We start from the raw sequence: 20,803 nt of genomic DNA on the forward strand, positions 1-20,803 counted from the left end.
AAGCCTCCTCCTTCCTTCCCCTAGCGTTCTTTCTTCCTCTTTCACAATACGCGGATACGTTTATTTTGTTCCGAGCGCGGAAACGGGTGGCCGCGTTGTTTTTCTCGAACAATGGAGCAATATTTGGTGCCGCGGAAATGGAAATATATTTAATAACCGATACGGACGTTCGCGCGCGCGTTACGACTGTGGTGATTCGGACATGCGGTTTGTTTTGTCCGACGTGGATTACGCGTTGATGGAATATTATCGATACGCCAGTAGGATTTTGAGCGTGCGTGCGTACCGGTAAAATTTTATGCGTCGTACACCGTTATACGCGACACGGATTTTTAATTTCAGAGATTCAATTATTAAGTGTGAAAATCTTGATTTCAATTAGGATTGAAAGACATCTGTTTTTCAATCAACTCTGACTCGGAATTATATATTAAAAGAACAAACTTTACTTTTAAAATGATGTTAAGATAAAAAGAATGGAAAAAATTGAAGTACATTACTTACTTAGATTTTTAATATCAAATATACAAAAATAATTATTATAGAATCATTAAGAGATAAATAATTATTAGAAAAATTATTTCATTTCGATATACTTGAAATGTATATGATACATAATAATAATTTCTGTGACACATTTCTGGAATATTATAATCAACGTAACGCAATAGAAGTTATTGATAAAACTTTTAGAGGGACAAATCGCGTGTTGTGTATCACCGGGTTTTAATTATCCGTGCCGTCCTTCCGGCGAAGTTAATGTTGATCGAGAGGAACGTTTCCATTCCCGCCATTTGTCTCGTTGCCTCACGTCTTCCCGCGGGAAAACGTCCGCGTGCGGGACGTGCCAGCGATTTGTGTATTTTGACGAGTTTCGGGCTCGTCAGAACCGGATGTCTCCACTCCGAAGACCCGAGAGGCGCAACCAGCTGTCTCTGGTTTTGGCTTTCCCTCGACACCCGCCACCGCTCCGAGCCCTCTTCCAGAACGCATCGTTACAAATGCAAATAGCATCTCATACGCGTTTTTTTTCCCGCTTTACGCCCGCTGCGCGAGTAGGGGAACGCGTTCCGGTCGGGAAGGATTATTAGCATAGAAAAGTTAAATGAAATTTACGTGCGTGCGTTCGTCGCATTGTGCCGTTGGAATATATGCAAACATAACAGCCGAATTGCCGATTTGCGATCAAAGAGATTTTTCCAGAGATTCTTTAATTGATAATAATTATGTGTCGCTCACAATACAAAGCAAACTCGTAATTCGTTTCGAAAGGTATACATATTTAACTCTATTATTTTTACCTAACCTTTAAAGATATTAAATTTAAATAATATAAAGTGTTTACATATTATACATACGTAAAAAAATGTTTACATATTGGTTTAAAACAATAAAGAAGATAAAATACTAATTTTACATGAAATATTACACAGTGCTACAAAGTACATTACACTCATTGCACACAGATAAAAATGAGATCGGAAAAGTACTTGAAAAACGTTAGAAAAGCATTTATGCGTTTATAAAAACTAAATCCATGGGATTTATTCTATTACCACGCTTAACTCTGGATATATTTTCTGTAGAAAACACCGGAGTCCCTTCGCTCACCTTTTTTAACGTTTCCGACATATTTTATTATTTTCTCCACGCGCGCTTAATAAATCCTCCGCCGAGATTTTATGAAAACATCGTAATATACACACGGAGGATGCCGGCGTTTCTCGCTTTGCCAAATTTTGCCGCCTTCCCGTTTCTCGCGCTGCGAGAAATACCGGCGCTGAATCATTTTACCTTACTTTCGATTCGGTGGGGGAGAAAAAGGAGACGAGCGTACATTCGCGCACCACGCGACAAAAAGGAAAAGAAAAGGGTGGAAGAAACGAGAGAAAGAAAAGGGAAAAACGTCAACGAACCGGTGTCGGTGGCGCCTGCGCGAACGCGCACCGCCGAGTGTTCTCTCACGGCGTGGCGCCGCGACGCCAGGCGTCGTCAGTACTGTCAGTAGCGCGGCGTGCGCCGTCACACTCGCACGTTACTCCTCATCGAGCCGCGCGTGCACATGCAGTGCGCGTAGCCGCACACGTTCTTGTCTAGATAGCTTTACTTAATAATCTCTCTTTCTTTCCTTTTTTTCCCGCCAGACGTTGCGAACGCACTTAAGAAACTGTATAAAGAAAAATTCGCGATCGATCGCCACATATCGAAACGCACGTGAAAACTTCGGATTTTGCAATTGCAAAAAAAATCATAAAAATAACATTGATTCTGATATTGGATAATCAATTACGTATATTTTGGATTAAATCGGAACACATCTTTTCTAATAATTTTTTAATTGAGTTTAATTATGAGGATAATGCTGAAGATACGATTATCGGCGTCGAGACCGAGAATGTATCAGCGATGAACGAGTGTGTGAAGTTCACCATTGCGTAACGCTGAACTTCATCGAGAAAAGGCGAAGTGAAAGTACGAAGATTTGTCGCTAGGATGGTCTGAAAGTCACAGCTCGCAGAAATGATCGACGACGAGAGACAATATGTCAGAGAGAGTGAAGAAAAATGAACAATTAAATTATACAATGACTTTTCCGGACTTGAAGCTAATAATCCTTGAAACTTCTTGGGCAAAGGGATATTGAGGGAAACATGGTTTCTCTCTTTCTCATCTATTCTACGCACACAAATGATATTTACAAAAATTCTATGATATTTAAAAAATTAAAATTGTGCGAAGGAGCAGCGATGTAACTCATGAGAACGTCTGAAGAATATTTTCGACCTGCCGTCGACGTCGTTATTCTTTCGACTTGGTGTGCAACACGGTATTCAATACGCGAAACGTGCATTCGCGGCTCTCGTGCCGGAATAAATCGCGATAAATCGCCGGTTCGTGCGAGCGAGCTGCGGTGGAGCACGTGTCACACTTCTACGGCAATTTCGGATCGATGTCGAATCGTATATTCGCACATTCTCGAATTATCACCAGTTTGTAGCTACTTTCGCCATCATTGTGCCATGTCGTGGCAATTGTTGCCGATTGCAACGTTTAGTTTCCTATTGCACACTAAATACCAATTAAATAAATCGATCAAGCCTGTCGAGACATCATTGAGAACTTTATCCAACATATTCAAACTTTTCAATATTTGTCGATATTACTTGTAAGATATCATACGAATCGAGTGTAATATCGCCCATTGTAAATCGTTAGAATGATCGTTTGAGTGCATGTAATATCAGATTGTCGTGACAAACCGCACTTTCAATTGCGTCAAGTTATGACTGTTAGAACTTTGAGACTCTAGATGGTTTGGGTCGTTGGTCGAACGTCGCCGGCGAACTGTGAAAGTGTCGTGAGAAAATTGTGAACTTCCGGAATATACCTCCGGAAAGGTTGAAAATCTCAATTGAGGTAGAAGATTTCTGGAACTGGCGGAACGACATGGCGACTGGTCACGAAGGCAAGGAATCCCCCAGGTATTGCTTTCGATAAATACAAATATCATACAAATAATCAGAAGTACTCATACTATATTGAATACGTGTTCCCGTTGAAGCACTAAGGAAAAAAATGGCAAATGATTCACTTATTTATTTAATGACCGTTTAATTCAATTAGTAATGTGACATCACAGAATTTTAATATCGATAATAAATAACGGATTCTTTTGAAGTCGATTTTTTCTCGGAAAAAATTTCGAAAGAAGGCACAATAATGCTGCAATTCGTTAACGTTTAAGCTTTCGGAATTTGTAATTAACGGAATTGTTCGTTCGGTTTAATGTAATAACAGCCTCATTAGCACGATGTGCGATTAATAGCTGATATAGATAATTAAATCCCAACTAGTATTTCATTATATCTCTCGTGCATGTCGCGTGCGTCTCCCTATGATTACGAGTTCAATATGGGGAAATCGAGGGAAGAAAAACTGTATTTATACCACCGCGCGTTATCGATGACACGCGCGAATGAGCCGAGGATTCTTTTTACCGATACGTCGGAATTAAATCTCGGGGAGAGATTTTTTTTTATCTACTCGCGACGATAATCGCGGCACGTATCACGACATTATGACGCGCTCCATGTGTGTCGAGGCGTCTATGAACGTGACTGACCATCATGCGCTTGCACCTGCAGTCTGCAGTTGTACGCGTCACTCTGCTGTCGAGTGGTACGTGCGCGCTCGCCCAATGTGCGGGGCGTAAAATCGCTACTGAAGCTTGAAACGCGCGCGACAGCGCAATGTACAATGAATAATCAAAATCCTAGGGCCGGATAATATGTGATAAAATTGCAATTTTCGCAGAGTGAAAAGGAGATACTTGTGAAATAATTTTTTTCTTCGGGGAATTACGAATTGAGATATAAATTTAAAGCAGATTTTGATCCTATTTAGAGAAAAATAGAAAATTTGTATGCGCGCGTGACTGTTTTTGTCCAAACTTTATATATTATTTTAAATAATATATTAAATAAATGATATATATTAAATAATGTGATAGAGAGAGAAGAGAAGAAACACTTTCTCTCTCGTTTTCTCTGCGTGCGCGTATATAACAATCCAATTCTATAGTACATAAGAAATTTCTTATGATATTGCATACAAACGTATAACATTGAATATCCTTTGTATCTCTGTCGAAGAGCAACATGTTGGATTTCTGAAGTCAGAGTGAAACATCAACTGCAGATAGAGCGCATGCATTTCCCTTGATTTTGAAAAAATCAGGGCGAAAATAATCACGGAAGCCAGACTTGACAAACACGAGCGTGGATATAGCGTTTCATTATCCGGCAACAATGATATAGCGAAGAATGCCAAAGAAAAGACCATCGTGATTTCTCCATCGATGGCGACCTTCATCCAGCCTTCCGCGTCCTCGTCTTTACTTATTATGATCCCGCGTCATTTTTCTCCGAAGCCGAACCCCTTTCCACCCCTTCGCCACCCAATATTCCGGATATTATATGAACCGCGACGGTCGATCATCTTTCTCCCTCTTTCTCGCTCTTTCTCGTCCGGTTATTACGAAACTCGCTTTCAGCGGAAGGTGAAGGACGGCAAGAGGAAGGAGGGCGAGGTGGAAGAAGGCGGTGGAAAACGTCGGACGTGTGCCCGCGAGGCATTGTCATTTTCATCGGCTCGCAGCTTTCCCGCGGCTTTTCCTTCTCCTATCCCGCCGTTCCTTGCTGCCGCCCGCGCCGTCTCCTTCCATTGCCGCACGAAAAGCCAGCGGCAATGAAAATACGTTGCTCTTTATTCGCCGCAAAAGCGTATGCCGGTCGTTCGTCTGGATGTTTCGGTTGTTCGATATGTCAGTGGACAGGGTCGCGCACCGAGATGATCGCAGATCCGACTGAATTATCAGACCCTTTGTTGAAAATTAACATGTAAAATAATATTCATCCGCACCGTATCGTAACGTAGATAATATTATATGCGTTGTTATTCAGTCAAACTGAAAAGCCAAATTTATTAATATTAGTAATGATTTCGTATGGTGATATTAATTAGCGTCTAGTTTGAAATGTAATTAAATTTCGAGCCCATTTGTTATGCATATCCGGCCTGATTACGTGCTATTTTTCTTGGAGAAAGGTCAATGTTTATGAAACAAATAATATTAAATTTTTTTAGAATACTCTGACCGAATTAATATCTCGTATTATTCACGTGTGTTGAATGTTATCTTTTTTATTAGAATTTTGTATTTCTCCGAATTTTAATTAATTTTCTTTTGAATATGTTAAATTTATTTCTCTCTTGTCCGAACAATGTTCTGGGAATTGATAGCGTAGTTGTAACGGTATCACATTGGCATGGAAATGGAATGATGGCTTATCCCGCATTTTCAATTTCACAAATTAATTCAATCTTGCAAGTATTCACGCATCTCGTGTTATTCAGCGGGACGAATTAACGGCGAGAACCCCGGAGTGCGGCTTAACTTAGTGATTGTACGACGAAATAAGCGTCGAATTTCCAATCGAGAGTTCGCTCAAAGAAGAACGGGCAGGTTCACAAAGTTAGCGAAATTTCATAAAGACGAGATGTTAACTTTTCCGCGGGATTTTATAGTCCCGTCGTGGTCACATCGCCGTAATACGTATTTCGTCGAGAGTCTTTTCGACAGCGGTTTACGACTAACGAACGATTCTTCGCTATAGAAAGGAAAGTGTCTCGTCAGCGTCGGTCTGAAAAGACGAGGAAAAGCTTGGCGGGAAGGCTTCGCTGCTGGGAAAATTACGCTGCGGGATTTTGCGTGCGGCGAAAGAAGACAGACTGCTGTAATTTGTTTTCGGTCTCCTTTGGCCGTTTCTCCTTTCTCCTTTTTTCCTTCTTGCATGCATTTTCAACGACCGGAAGGAGAATAAGTCCCCCCCCCCCCGAACTGTGGATGAATCTTCAAGAAGTCCCATTGATTAATATTTTCCACGACTGCAATTACGTTCAATTTTTGAATATATGCGTTGCACGATAATTAAACCCGCAACCTTTTTGTAAGGAAGGAAGGAAAAAAGGAAGAAAGAGAGAGAGAGAGAGAGAGAGAGAGAAAATACATGTGTTATTATCGAGACCCCTTATAGTATTTTTACTATTTTTGACAACTGCGTGTTTCACTAAAATATCACGCAATCATGTTTTGAGGCTTCGCATAGAAAAATTATTACTATTCTAATTTTAAAGCTTGTTTACTTAATTTGAACCTTTTCATACACGTATAAAGCCTCTGGGAGAGAATTTCAAGAAACTTATCTTTGTATATCAAATTTATTAATTCTATGACTTGCCTAAGGATTGATACAATTTCATTTCATTTCAAAATTGTCTAAATTGCATAATTTTTTTCGCAACGTGAATATATCTCGCGTAAACCACGACGCGTACATCTGGTTGTGGCTTATGTCATATAAATTAATCCGCACGTTCAACCTATCTCTATCAGCCGCAAACGCCATGCGACGATATTCATGGGATTATGGGTGGTTACCAGTCACGCTAAAGACCGAATAAAGTGTCTTCGGAAGTCGTACACTTTAATGAATTACTTTTCGCTTCCGGCTCGGTGCAGGAGGTAGTTCCGTAAAGAATACGGCGGCTTTCTCGTGGCTACCTCGCAGCTCTTCGAAGTCCATCGCCCGTCTCCTTGGAAATTAGTTCGAGCATCGCAGGAAGAGCCGCGCACGGCTGAGGAGAGTAGTTAACCAGAGGTGAACCAACGCGAACTAAACTCGCACATAATGACGGCAGATTGAAAAAGTTTCCCCGGTCGGCCGTCGGCGCCAGGTATTTTCTTTCTCGCCAGCGGCGAGTCGCGGCTTATCCAGCTTAAACGGAAGTGGGATACGCGTGATTATGGTCTCTATTATTGAAAGAAACGAGCCCGGCGGACGGAGGCACGGGGCATATGGCGGTCGACGCCGACTCGTAAACTACGCGACTCATGCGATGTCCGGCAGATTAAGAAAAGAAAGAATGAACGACAATTCATACGCGTGCGTGTACGCAATCGTACCAGGAAATAATCTTAAGCGAGTATATATAGGGTGTTGCAGGATCACTCCGACTTCTTATAACTATAAGTAAATAATAGTTTCTACGGTAAATTCAAACTGCGTTATTTTTTAATGAAAAACTTTATCGGGATTCATTATCTGCCGCGAGGTTTTAATTTTGCAGGGATAAAGACTTTGAAGATTAAGTCTCTTAGTCTGCTTCCGTAGTGATTAAGCTTGAAAGGGTGTCAGGTTATTTCCACGACACTTTGTACATTGTCATCGGTGGTGACGATTAGCGTGATTGTCCGCGAATATACCACGCACAGGAGTGGAATCCGTGAGTACGGTAATTGGTACTCGTTTACTACGCTTATCTCTGTACTTAGCGCGGGACCGGCGATACGGACAATTCATTTCTACGCAAATGAAAGTAAGGTATTAGGGTCGTATTTCTCATGGAATGTACTACGGTTCGCATGCTAATTCGACTTTCTCGCGCAGTGAATTTAGAGTCGCGCGGACGTGCGGCGATACGCTAACAGATTCGGCGATTAGACCCGAACCGACGACTGCACGCGACCTCAGTCGCACGATAGTCATTTAATTCACCTCTTTTTTTACGGAAGTAGCCTGAACGTAAATGGGAATAAACGAGAGAGAGAGAGAGAGAGAGAGAGAGAGAGAGAGAGAGAGAGAGAGAGAGAGAGAGCAGGATAAGCGGTAACGTTAGATCAACTTTAATTAATGACGGGATTCGATCTCTAACCAAATATTTTGAATACGTTATTCACTCGAAACTTAATATATAGCTTTTCATTATATATTTATAGTTAAATCTAACATCTATCCCGCATATTCGATTTTTGGTAAATAGATATTACATATTTATACACACGCATCATGTTGAAGACTAATGAAGCGAGGCGAAGAGACGAGAAGTTAATTACAAGCTCTCCTCTTTCTCGTCATTATTTTTCACGTGCACGGATTCATCCGGTGACGACGAATCGACGGCAAATAACAGAGAGCAACCGTGAAGCAAAGGGAAAGGTGTAAAAAGGTGGAAAGGGACGAGAGAAGGTACCGCGGCAAAAGTAAAGCCCTTCGGCAAGATATACCGATGGTCGAGCGCGGCAGCAAGAAGAGAGATGAAGAGCGTGAAAGAGCTTTTCTTACCCCGAACCCGCGTTTCCTCCTGGAAATCACCTTTAGGAGCCAATCGAGCCATTCAGGGTAAACCCGTGGACCACCGATTACGGATTTATTTATCGGTCCTATTGTCCTCTTCCCCTCATTCTCTCCCTGTCTCTCGGCATGCCCGCCGTCGATCTCATGTCGGAGAACCTTTCTTTTCCATCCGCGACATATTACCCTTCACCTTCGGCCGGTCTTACGATGCCTTTCTATCCGCGTCGGTTTTCGAGTCTCAGGCAATTTGTCAATTCCTGGCGTCTCGGCGTTATCTTAAATCAATGTTGCCTTTCCGACGGAAAACTCGCGCACGGTTAGCACTGCGGCGAAGATTTCCCGTTCGTTGATGGTCTCGCAGAATTATTTTCCGCGGAAATTTCGCGCGCGTGTATGTGTTGTTCGAAGTTCGACGTATGAAGCACGTGTACGTGTAAAATGGTATAAGTTAAAATATTTCCGGAATTATTGGTAGTATTTAAAAAAAAAAGAAAAAAACAGAAAAAACTGATCAGGTCATTTAATTGCAGCGCCACTCGATAATGGAATTAATATTAATGGTCTTTGGAACAAATGTACATTACGGTGCCGCTTCAATATCCGCCGTATTATTGGCAACAATATCGGCATATAAAACGGTCGGCCAATAAATGCCGCGTGAATATAGCATGCGTATTTTGTTAAATCGCGTACGCGAATGAAGTCGTATTCCCATGTCGATTTAATGGCAATATCACGGGCTTCATGAATGTTTAGTGTGAGCGACTTTCGGAAGCTCATCTTGATGTATTGTATAATATCCGCGTTTTCGACGTGACCCCGCAACAATATGTACAAGGTCGAGTGCGTTCACCTTATTGTATTCAACTACGCGAGCGCGGATATGCATGGGAATCCCGCAGTTAACCGACTGCCGCAAGTAGTTACCATAGTTATCAGTTCGTCCAACCTGCGGCACGAACTTTTGTTTCATGCGATGCACGCGCTCGGAGTATTAAAACTGAAAAATACTACCTGCGGTTTTATTCCGAGATCTTCGCCATCTTCGTGTCCTATAAAAAGAAAATAATAGCGTTTTACACAAAAATAAACATCAATAAAAATAATTTGAAAAGAAACAGCCAAATGATTTATGCACAAATAATAGCTTTTATAGGATAAGGTCCCTTAAATAAGGACTACCAAATTTTTTATTCTCTGTTTTTAGAATTACGATATTTTTTCAAATCAGGTTTGTTAGAAAAAATCCTGCCTAATAAGATTTGTTATAATTTTCTAAAAAATACTTAACCAAAATAAAAGTCTTACCACTTTTTCTTAATATTTTTCTTTTTAAGTAATTTATTATTCATTATTCATTTTTACACTACGTCTAAAATTTCTTGAAAATATGTATGATTCAAGAATGGCTTCTTTCATAATAATAATAAAAAAAACCTGAAAAACTTTGCCTGCAAGTCTCGTAATAAATATCTGGCCTATACTCGATTGAATGCTTCATTCTGAGATTTCTACGGGATAAAAGCCGAACTTCTCATACAGGAAGCAACGGAAAATGTACCTAATCGAAAAAAATTCTCTATATCCGGCATGCAATATAATCGCGCGTATACATCGATCATATGGAAGTCAATTCGAAATACGACTACGGTGGTGGCGCGTGTACGAATCGAGAAGCGCGGATAAGTCCGCTAAAATGACCAATGGCTTTTTTTCGGCGGAGTTTTACCTCCGCGCCGTTGCGGAAAGCCGATTATTCGCAAAAACACGTCTCTACGGTATATATTTCTTCGCTTCCGCGACTCGGTGACCACAATGCGCACGAGCGACAGTAGGATGAACGAAAAAACGTTTCGCGCAAAGCGATCACTCGACGTTTATTTCCGCGCATCCTCTGTTTCTAATCTCCTTGTACCCGCTTAATCATCAACCGCTGGACCGAGACTGCACCGAGGGTGATGGTCAGATCTATACAAGTCGCCTGAACGACATACGCGTTATATTGTGTTGACCTTCACAAGGAATCAACATTACTGATTCATTACGAAAGGCGACAGAATCATCGATTACAGTGAAGCTTTAAAAACTTAACGTGCAGTCTGTTATATATATTTATAAATATAAATGTATATAATTATTATATACATATGTGTGTGTAATGTGTATGCATAAGTAAAATAATAAGAACTATATATAGATGCGTAGTTTTTATTATTATATATATGTAATGCACATATAGATATACACACATATGCGTATGCATATAAATATTTATATGTGCAATCGTATTTTACGAAAATCGCGATTTCGCAGTAATCCATTTTCACGTATACCGCGCATTTATACGTTAGGCTGGCGAATTTACGAGAATGAACAGTATCTACGTGATTTTACGAGAGGCGCGCATGAATGTAATACGATGCTTTTATACGAGAACATATAGCTGGCAGCTGATTTCGCAACAGCGAGCGACGCGATAACGCCGGAAATTTATTTACGTTAGCTAACACGCGTTCGGTTTTGTTCATTTTCACGGCGCATTGAGGATTCTGTAACCGTATAGATTTTTTTCATTCCGCGCGTTGACAAAATATCTTCGCGTAATACGACGAATTTAACGCGTTACCGAGGCAAGCGTGTCGACTGAATGTTAATATCGCTCGCTGGCTGTGTTGTTCTCGCGTACGTCTTCTCGCGAGCGATTCACATAATCTTGTAACGTTGATCCCAGCTTAGTCGCGACATCGTGACCCGATGTCGGCCGTAAATTTTTCGTCAGGAATTCACTATTGCGCTATTCACAGTCGGCTTAATTAGCGTCGTTACTACCCAAGAATAACAATGGCGGAAGACACCGGGAAAAAACTCCCGGACGGAACTTTCTTAATTATGCTAGCGTGCGTAGGGCTGTCGGATAAACTCGCCCTGTAACTCCCGCGGTTCCTCTATCCTACTTACACCCTTTCCTCCCCTCTCGTCCTTTTTCCTCATTCCATCGCCACCGTCGCCGACGACGTCTCTGTTCCGTTTCTCTCGTCTCACCTCGGCAAGCGATTCCACCACTACGTGACGTGCACGCTGAACGTCCGACATTCGTCGCTCGATATATACCCTTAGGAACCGCGTTCGCATCCCCCCTCGCACGCACCAGGACCTTCCGGTCCAGGACGCGCCCGCCTCTTCCTTTGAACCATTGTTTTATCTGCCTTTCCCTCTCTCCCTTCAGCCCTCCTTACCGCGATTGAGACCGCCGATCCAACCAATCCCTCCGTCCACATCGTGCTTATCTTTCCCTACCTCCCCCACCGGACCGATATGGAAATAAAATCAATACCATTGTTTCGCGGTTTGCACCGTGAAATTGGGGTCGTATTTTATTTGTGCCATCAAGACACGCACGATGACGACGACGACGACGACGACGACAACGACGACGACGGTGCCACCCTCGCAGGCACTCCAGCAGGAGGGGTGTACACGCCCTGATTTATCGATCGGTGATACGCCGATCTTGTACTCTCTTTCTGTGTTTTTCTCTATTCTTGCTTGCCATATTTCTTTACGCTCTTTTTTCATAACTTGAGTGATCTGCGGCTAAGCGCATTCCCAGATTGCGTGCACCGTATCACGGGAAGATGTGACAGCGATGAGTTTGTCTAGAAGTGGCGTTAAACGGAAAGTTGGAAAATTCTAATCGGTTAAATATATCACCACAAATTTCGGAAAATAAAAAAAAACTTGAAATTCGTTTTTCTTAAAATTATTTTTTAGTTACGTCGCTGTCGAGGTCGCTGTCTTATTCAACGTGACGTGACGCGAGATTTAAAGTGACTTAAGTTGTATGTTAAGGCAAAAATACAAACGCGACAGATGTAATTTACCAGATATTGATTGTGACAGCGATACTTCAATGATTATTCAGTGAAGAACGTAAATTTTCGCTGTACGTCAAGCGAACAAAACGAAACGACTGTCAACATGAAAATGTGAAGAAATATTACGAGAACATTAAAAGACATGGGAAACGAGACGAACGATGCCATAAGAATTATAATCGCGTGGATAGGAGCCAAGCGTTTTGCGTCACTGACATCTACTTGAGCAGTGTCTATAGTCTGAATTATACCAACACGCGCGAGTAGGTCGAGATGTAGTCAAGTCGGCAGAATTGTATAAAAGTATTGTCGATTTGTCGGATATAACTATGAGGACAAATCGATAAAGCAGTTCTGCATGGCATACAACATCTGGGATTCTATCATTTAACTACAGATATATAAACGGCGAATTTTCACGTACGGTGGTTTTATTTATCGCGCGTGTTTATCCCGAATAACATGAATAACATTTAATACCAATGTGTCAGCATTGAGTTCGCAAAAATGTTTCTACCGTGCGAATAATTAATCCACCTTTAGCTCAACAGCTCACAGTTTGTCACGGTGGTTTGCATACATAAAACTTGTCCGCATAAAAAAAATCAGGATGTATATTCTCAGATATATGTCATAAACAAATTGCACGAGACAGCCCTCTCTCTCCCCCGTCGCGCCACATCGCTGTTTTATAACCGGTCTCGAGGCCCCGGCGGATGCTCCGAGGTACACTTTGCGAAGAACCGGCTCCGGGATCGACGGTATCTTCCCCTAAATCGCGGTGGCGATGTCTCCTCCGGCGAAACGAGGCCCACTTGCACGTATACATGCGCGTTTTGCGGTGTGTATTAAAACAAAGAGGCGAAGAGAGGGACGCGAGCGCATTCCCTGACGTGTCTGTACCTATTACGTTACGTCAAACCCGACGCATCCATCATACAGTCGACGGCGTTCAGATGTTCAGACGTTCCCGGACGTGCGAAACTCTTCTGTGTGGACGCGCGTGTGCACGTGGTAAGACATGACGATGTACACACGTATAGATATACATTCATATAGTGACGAGAACAGTCGGAACGTACATCAGGCACGCGCGCTCCCGCTCCAGAATATCCCGGGTTGTCTCTAGGGAGGTCGTGCGGCATCAGCCGCAAGACTGACGTGACCTCCAGGATGACGCGTCGCCTTGACACTTTCAGAAATATGCGCGGGAAGATATCTTTCTTCTTCTCTCTGGCGATTTCGACCCGGATGTCGGGCGAAGCGACATTTGTTCCCCTTCTTCACGCCGTAAAAAAAATATCGCAGTCCCATTTCGTTTCATATAAATGATGTGGCTCCGAGGATCCGATTTGACTTTACGACTTTTACGCTGCTTGGCGAAAAAATGTCTTTCAAAAGAGAGTATTACATTTCGTTCGTGCTCTGTCTTAAATTTAACTTCTCAGTTTACATCTTATACATTTTCTTACTTGTTTAATACTCAATAATAAAACAATTTAACAACATTTAGCAAGATAATAGTTTAACACCAATTACATAAATTTTGCACTTTGCGGATCAGAAGCAAAAATTCCAGTTCACATAGCAGATCATAAATAAGTGGACGTTTTGTAGCTTTCGTTTAATTGTGCTAACTTTAAAGAAACATATGCGCTCGCATTAATCAACACGCGTTTCTACGACGATAACAGATCGCACACAGGTTATTTTTTGGTCAGGCAATTAACACCCACATGTGACAACGTCAGTCGGTGCTTGCAACGACTAACATGCTTTCGTCGCGATTAGCGTGGGAGACACGAGAGCGGTTCATGTTTTACTATTTTCGATACGTATTCCTTTGAGAAATGAATTATGGGCCCTTAATGGGCAAGGTGTCGGTAAATAATTTTAATTTGAGGTCCGCGAAAGATCTCCGTCACGCAGTGCATGATTTAAAACACGCGGTAAGAGAGACGAGGAGTCGGCGGCGAGTTATGCACGGCGCCTTCGAAGATATTTTAATTGTGAGGAATTTACTATCGTCACGTGCGGAGCGATCCATGATGAACCTTTGATCTTCGAGGCGACTGAAACTCCCAATGAATGTTTCATGGATTCTTGAGACGACCTTTTGACAGTAAAAGTTTGATTAAGTGCCAACAAAAATTTCACCGGGTTTAAAACCGAAGCTTATAGACTTATGAATTTTTATATAAATTATTTTTACATTTTTTTACGATACTGTTTTATTTTGTTACAATTCTAATTACGATTCTAATTAGGTATAATATTTCACATGCACACTTTTGGTTTAACGATTACGCGCGTACAGTGGCTCCGTGAATTTTATTATCTGGTTTTAGAAAAATTGCGCATGTAATGCTCGTGAATGCGTTCGATAGCTCGCTGAAAGCAAGACGTGAGTATTATCGGCGGGGGGCCCATAGTTCATTAATTAACGTTCGCCTCAGCGAAGCGCCTTGTCATTTTTTTTTACCTGACATGCAGCAGTGACAAATAATGTCCTTTTTTCTCCACAAATGAGGCACGCCGTTGCCCTTTGGAGCATGACTTGGCGTTACCGGCGAGCGCTTCGAAACACTTCGATTAAAAATAAACTACCGAGCGACTCGTACGTGTCCTGACTATCTTCACAAAAGAGAAGATACGCGTTTCAGTCTTCTTTTTACAGCACTCTCTTTAATCTCGCCATTTCGCCGTACAAAATAAATAATCACGAAAGTTAAACGTTAAAACAGAAAGCACTTTGATAAATGTCGTAATAAGTGACATAATAAATCCTTCTTTGTTCGCGAGCGATTTTTTTTAGAGTTGACAGCGGATATTAGTGAAACGATACAACGTTATACATTTTTATGAGATTTACATACAATTATTCTTCAATCTATTCTGCATTTAAATAGCATGTTTATACCTTATTGATAGATTTAGCCTGTCTTTTTTATTCTCTTAAACTATAATTATAATACTCCATTTGCAATTATAGTTATTTCAATATGGAACTTAGAACAACAAGAAGGCAATATTTCAATAATGTTCACCCAGATAAATTTTCCGTATCTGAGAAAAAAAAATCGCAACGTCACTACATGACGAGACACCGTTCTGTCTAAATTCCCGTGGGAATTCTCGTGCAAGTTTCTGATTTCTCCGTGAAATAGGACAAGACAATTCGTATGATTTAGCTCGCGAGTTAATTACTGACGTAAGGGGCGGAAGGGAAAGAAAAAGATGGAGTGAATGGGATCCTCTTACGTCGGCCATTGCTCGTTTTCTTTGGGAGGATTATGGAGCAACAAGCGAGAAGCGATCCTTTGTTGCTCGTTGTAAGTCCGGCGAACGGGAGAGGGGTGTGATGAGGCCGGGCACGTAAGGCTCATCGAAACTTGGCGAATACTTGGCCGCAAACTTCCTCCTCCACAGGCTGCATATTGGTCCAGGGATGAGGGATTGTCGGCGAATGAGGCGGCGGAAATAGGAGCTTCACGAAAAGTCGGGACTCTATTCGGGCGAAGTTGCAACGGGCGTCATCGCTGCAATTTTATACAGCGTGAAGCAAAAGTTACCGTTATAATGCTGAGTTCTGTGGAAGAACAATGTAGTTTCAGTTGCACAACTTTCTTACATTTGTGCGTTTTAAAAGAATATTTTATTTGTTGAAAGCGAATTTAAATTTTAGGTTTGAACTTATGGTAATTTTACGTAATTTTATTATCAAGAAAAGTATGCTTTAAATTTACTTTTTATTTTCTTTATATATCAAAGATGTGATAGAATATTTTTAGGGCGGTTGTATGACAAATATTATGAGATTTCTGAAGATGTCATATTTAAATACGAGGTGATTTATTGCATTCAATATAATCGTAAAGCCACGTTTGCTAAGCCGCCGAGCTAAGCGAAAAATCTGGGATTTAAATCTTGTCTGAAAGCTGCTTTCGTGTTGGGGTATCGCGATTGGGGTAGAGTGCCTGTATATTCTCTATTGTACCAAAACTTAATTCCACCGTTGCTTTGTGTTCAAACGCGATTCTATGCGCACTAGAATTGTGGTGCGTGTACTCGCGTAGGACTCTTGAAAACTTGGCTTAATATTGCTTGAGTGACGAGGGATTAGAGATAGCTGCGAGAGGCGGGAGGAGGGCAGCAGAGGAAAGGGGAGGAAAGTCGGAAACTTGCACCGAGTCGGAGTTGTGTACTCACAGCGCGGATTGCTTACCACGTCGGAAATGTTACACGCAGACTGACGCGAGACTGTTCTTATACCATAATTCGCCCCCTCTTCGCCACGATTTGGTTATTGCTCCGCGCTATACAGATATACGCGCAACTGCAATCGAGCATTCCAATAGTTTAAGATCCTCGAATAGTCTCGGAGTCGCGGCTCTTGGAAAGTCTTGCAAAGATTTAGCTTGTCTGTAACAACCCAGCTCCTGATTCGAGTCTGTTTATTATTATATCGGACAAGTCTGATTATTAAATAATTATTTTATGGAAGAGATAAGTAATCTATATCTCATGCTATATAATAATAATCAGAGGAAGATTTATTTCTGTTTTTACGTTAATTAAAAGTCAACGTGCCATCACTTTTCCGTGTTACACAAGCTTTAACATTTTCCAATCGGCCGTGGTGCGTTCTAGCAACTCGGAATGAAAAGTCGGAAATTGCATGTTGAGCTTGCAGTTCTGCGCGAATTGTGCGCGAGATGATTTTTCTGTGGTCTGCGTGGGTTTTTAGATCCGCAGGCGATATGGTCGCGATCGATCGCTCGCGGCAGCGCGGTTGTAAACTGCGAACTTAGTGTCAACGTAACCCAAAGCTCCGTCCGGCGAGGAGGCACCTGTCAGGCACTACCCGTATATATTAACGCCGGCGGGTGCGGTAACAGCGGATGGCTCGGGGGGATCGGGGGTGGCTTTTGAAGTCGCATAGTTTCCTGCACCGGCACGCAGACGTTGCGTGTCCAGAAGACTCGACGTTGCCGATCGTACGAGGCCCGACGGTGGTTAACGGCGTGCCCGTGTGTGCATGTGTACGTGCTCGCGTAACTATGCCCGGTTATCGTCACGTACGGCATTATGGGAATAGTTTGCAAATTAAGATCGCGTATGCGGTAGACGGTAGCGATCGTAATATTCGCGACGGTCGCTCGATACTTTCGATACGCTCAAATCTCGAGTGACGCTAAGACTCCGCTGACGTGCCTCGTTTAATGTAACGAAACTTGCAATTTTCGTGGAAATCGATTATCGTGATTAAGATAAGATCTGAAGATAAAGAAAGCAGAAATGAGGAAAGCAAAAACAAAACTGCGTACGTTCACTCTCTTAGTCTTCATATTAATCTTTTTTCAGCTTATGTTTATCCAGTTTCCTCGAGTTTCCTTGAGTTTTTCTCTAAGTTTCATCTGGTGTTGATTTTACTTGGTTGAGTTTTTATTTGTGGAAATAAGAGAGAATAAAGTAAGAAACGGTATTTACGGTTCGCTGAGGACATCTATCTTTAGTTACGTTTCTAAGAACTAGGGATAGACTGCTATAAACAAGCAGAAATAAAAGAGCCCTTGGAATTACATACGATACACTTCATCTTATGTATACTATACTATGCTGTTGAAAAAAATTCCAAAATGAAAAAAGATTAAGGAACTTTCGCGCGATTATTCCTTTAGCCGTAAAATCGACTTTCTTATTTTGCCTTTAGCCATTATCATTAACGATCTGTAATATAGATATATTTAAGGACCGTTGTAAACAGCAATTTTTTATTCAAGACATTTTTATTCGATGTATTTCTAATTTTATATAATGTAGCATCTACCTATTAAATTATATTTATAATAGTAATTATCTCTTTTTCCTCACAATAATCTAATATGTATATTTAATTAATATTAACGTTTATGCGTTAAATTAATATTAATATTTGAACGAAATACGTCCAATAAAATTCTATTGATATTTACGCCCATAAATATCAATACACGTATTTTCTAAAATTCAGCGATATATTTTGTTATTGCTGAAAATCATTGAAACATCGATATTTATGTGGTCCTTTATGATTCATTGAATTACACCTATGAGCTCAGCTTTATGTTCCAAATTTAAAAAAAAATTTGTTCCTTTGATCAACGAGCGACGATAAGGCCGAGCTTTTCTTGCGCGGCGCAAATCACTTAAAGGATAAGCTTCCTTTCGCTACCGGTTCCGCTGTCCGTCCGAGAGCGAGCACCTGTCAGCCCCCATCTGGCTGCAACTACTCAGAAGCCGATGCGGCTGACCGCAACAACGTCTGTACCACTGCGGCTCACGGCAGCATCGTATATCGTCTTCATCGTTGCAGCGGTCAAGTAGAGTAGCTAGCCAGTGCGATCCGTCCGGTCGACTAGTCCACGAACTCTCAAGGGATGGAACGAGCCTCTCGGCGGATAATTGCGTGAGGAACCCGAACGTCGGCTAGAGATAGTCGATGCGAAGAGAGAGATGTATACGTCGGGAAGAAGAGGCGCATTATCGGCGATGTCCGTCTCGAGCCTCGGAGGTAGCCGGAAAAATCGTCGCGAGCAGAAGGAGAGAAACATTTTCAAAGACGACATATTCTCCGCGTATAGACGAGCGGATTTGAGGCTGCGTGCGACGCGCGGATAACAGGATATCGCCTTCTTTTCTTTTTTTTCCTCCTGCTTTTCCTGGTGGAGAAGAGAAAATCGCGTCCTTCCAGAAAATTGATCTCAGTAAGCTGTATTTGACGAGAGTACAACGTTCATCGAGATCGAATCCGACGCGAATGGTCCTTTCGCGCATTGGATGATAGCATATTTCACAGAGTGCATTCGAGGAAAAGCGAAATACGTGCACTCGCGGCGCGAATGCGGAAATGCTGTTTATTTACGCGACATATCTTGTGGCTATAGGACATCTTGTATAATGCATTCTTGCTGGACCATTTCGCTGAACTTAGCCGCCTTGGTCTCGCGAATGAAATTTAACATTGCGTTTGTCCCGCCCGCTCGCAAATGGCGTGGCGCCGGTTAGGATTATCGGCGAGATACATCCCGTTATATACCCCGCGCACGTAAGTCTTCCGACATCTTTTATGGATAAATACATATTTCGCGTGCGTCCAATAATGGCGCGACGATATGGGGAGCTATAAAGCGCCCGATGCGCGAGATGGCGAGCCCGACGCGCGTGTACCACTTTTCCTCATCATGAAAAAAATGACGGTCTCGTGTCTTGACACATTTATCGAGTTTTCCGGCCGGGAAGATAGAAAGTACAGAAGGTGTAAAAGAGAAAGAAAGGAAGGGACGGTTACGAGAAATTGGTTGGTTGTGAAGAGCGAGATAGAAGGAATGACCGAACGCCGCGTGTTCCGGCTATTGCTGCATCTGCAGCTTATTACCACGAGATATAGATGCACACAGGTTGAATACACTATTCTCGAGTTACATTTGTAATACAAACTACGGCGGACAAAGAGCACGATCGTTGAAAATTATAGAAAATCTTCCGTCACATGGCAGTGCCACAAAGCCGAAGTGACAATCAGAAGAGCATTTTGTCTGTAGGTACTGGCCGCGTTAAAATAACGAATATAAGCTTTATCTTTACTTCAAAGTTTTTCTCTGGACGTACTTGGCGACGAGAAAAAGTAGTAGTTGATCCAGCAAAAAGCTAATAACGTTTTCCGTGAGAAATTTTTGCTTGAAAAATTTATAAGTGATTTTATAATACCCGTCGTATATCGTGTAACAATTCCACGTTGCTCGGACAATCGAAAATTAAGTTGTGCGAAACCTAAATTACTAAATTCGCACGTATAGATTGTAAATCGCGCGTATTTTTAACAGCGATATCCACGTATATATCAATCATTGAAACTTTTATCAAACGCGTTGAATGTTTTGTACGACGATTTAAAATGCTATTTTTCATCGAAACATTCTTTCGTGCGATGAAAAACGCATGTCCAAGGTTTGTGGAAAGAAAAATTGCGCGGCGCGTAAATTGCGTCGCGCCCGTCGTTCAATAATACTTCCAGCTCTCGTCGTAACTCGCTCGCGCCTTCGGGGAATATTTTTTCGTCTACGTCGTTTTCCGTGCCTACTCCCGCTTTATCCCGAACTGCCGATAACCCGGAATTTTATGGCGAGATGCGTAAAGCGGCGCGACTAGCGGCTCCCCGAAGGTGCATCAGGGCTCTGTCTGACATTTTTA

The 20,803-nt window shown here is 41.9% G+C and overlaps 2 protein-coding genes across 5 annotated transcripts in view; one reads left to right on the forward strand and one right to left on the reverse strand.

The window, feature by feature from the left end:
• LOC112467009 overlaps nt 1-20,803 on the forward strand; it is a 324,735-nt gene that overhangs the window by 184,011 nt on the left and 119,921 nt on the right. The gene's annotated exons all lie outside the window — the stretch shown is intronic.
• Nucleotides 1-20,803, reverse strand: part of LOC112467013 — a 278,592-nt gene that overhangs the window by 74,153 nt on the left and 183,636 nt on the right. The window contains exon 5 of the mRNA XM_025035440.1: nt 9,711-9,748. Coding sequence (XP_024891208.1) covers nt 9,711-9,748 — 38 coding nt within the window. The remainder of the gene's footprint in view (nt 1-9,710; nt 9,749-20,803) is intronic.

The sequence above is a fragment of the Temnothorax curvispinosus genome, unplaced genomic scaffold (assembly GCF_003070985.1).
Source record: "Temnothorax curvispinosus isolate PA1 unplaced genomic scaffold, ASM307098v1 QBEX01016800.1, whole genome shotgun sequence".
NCBI lineage: Eukaryota > Metazoa > Arthropoda > Insecta > Hymenoptera > Formicidae > Temnothorax > Temnothorax curvispinosus.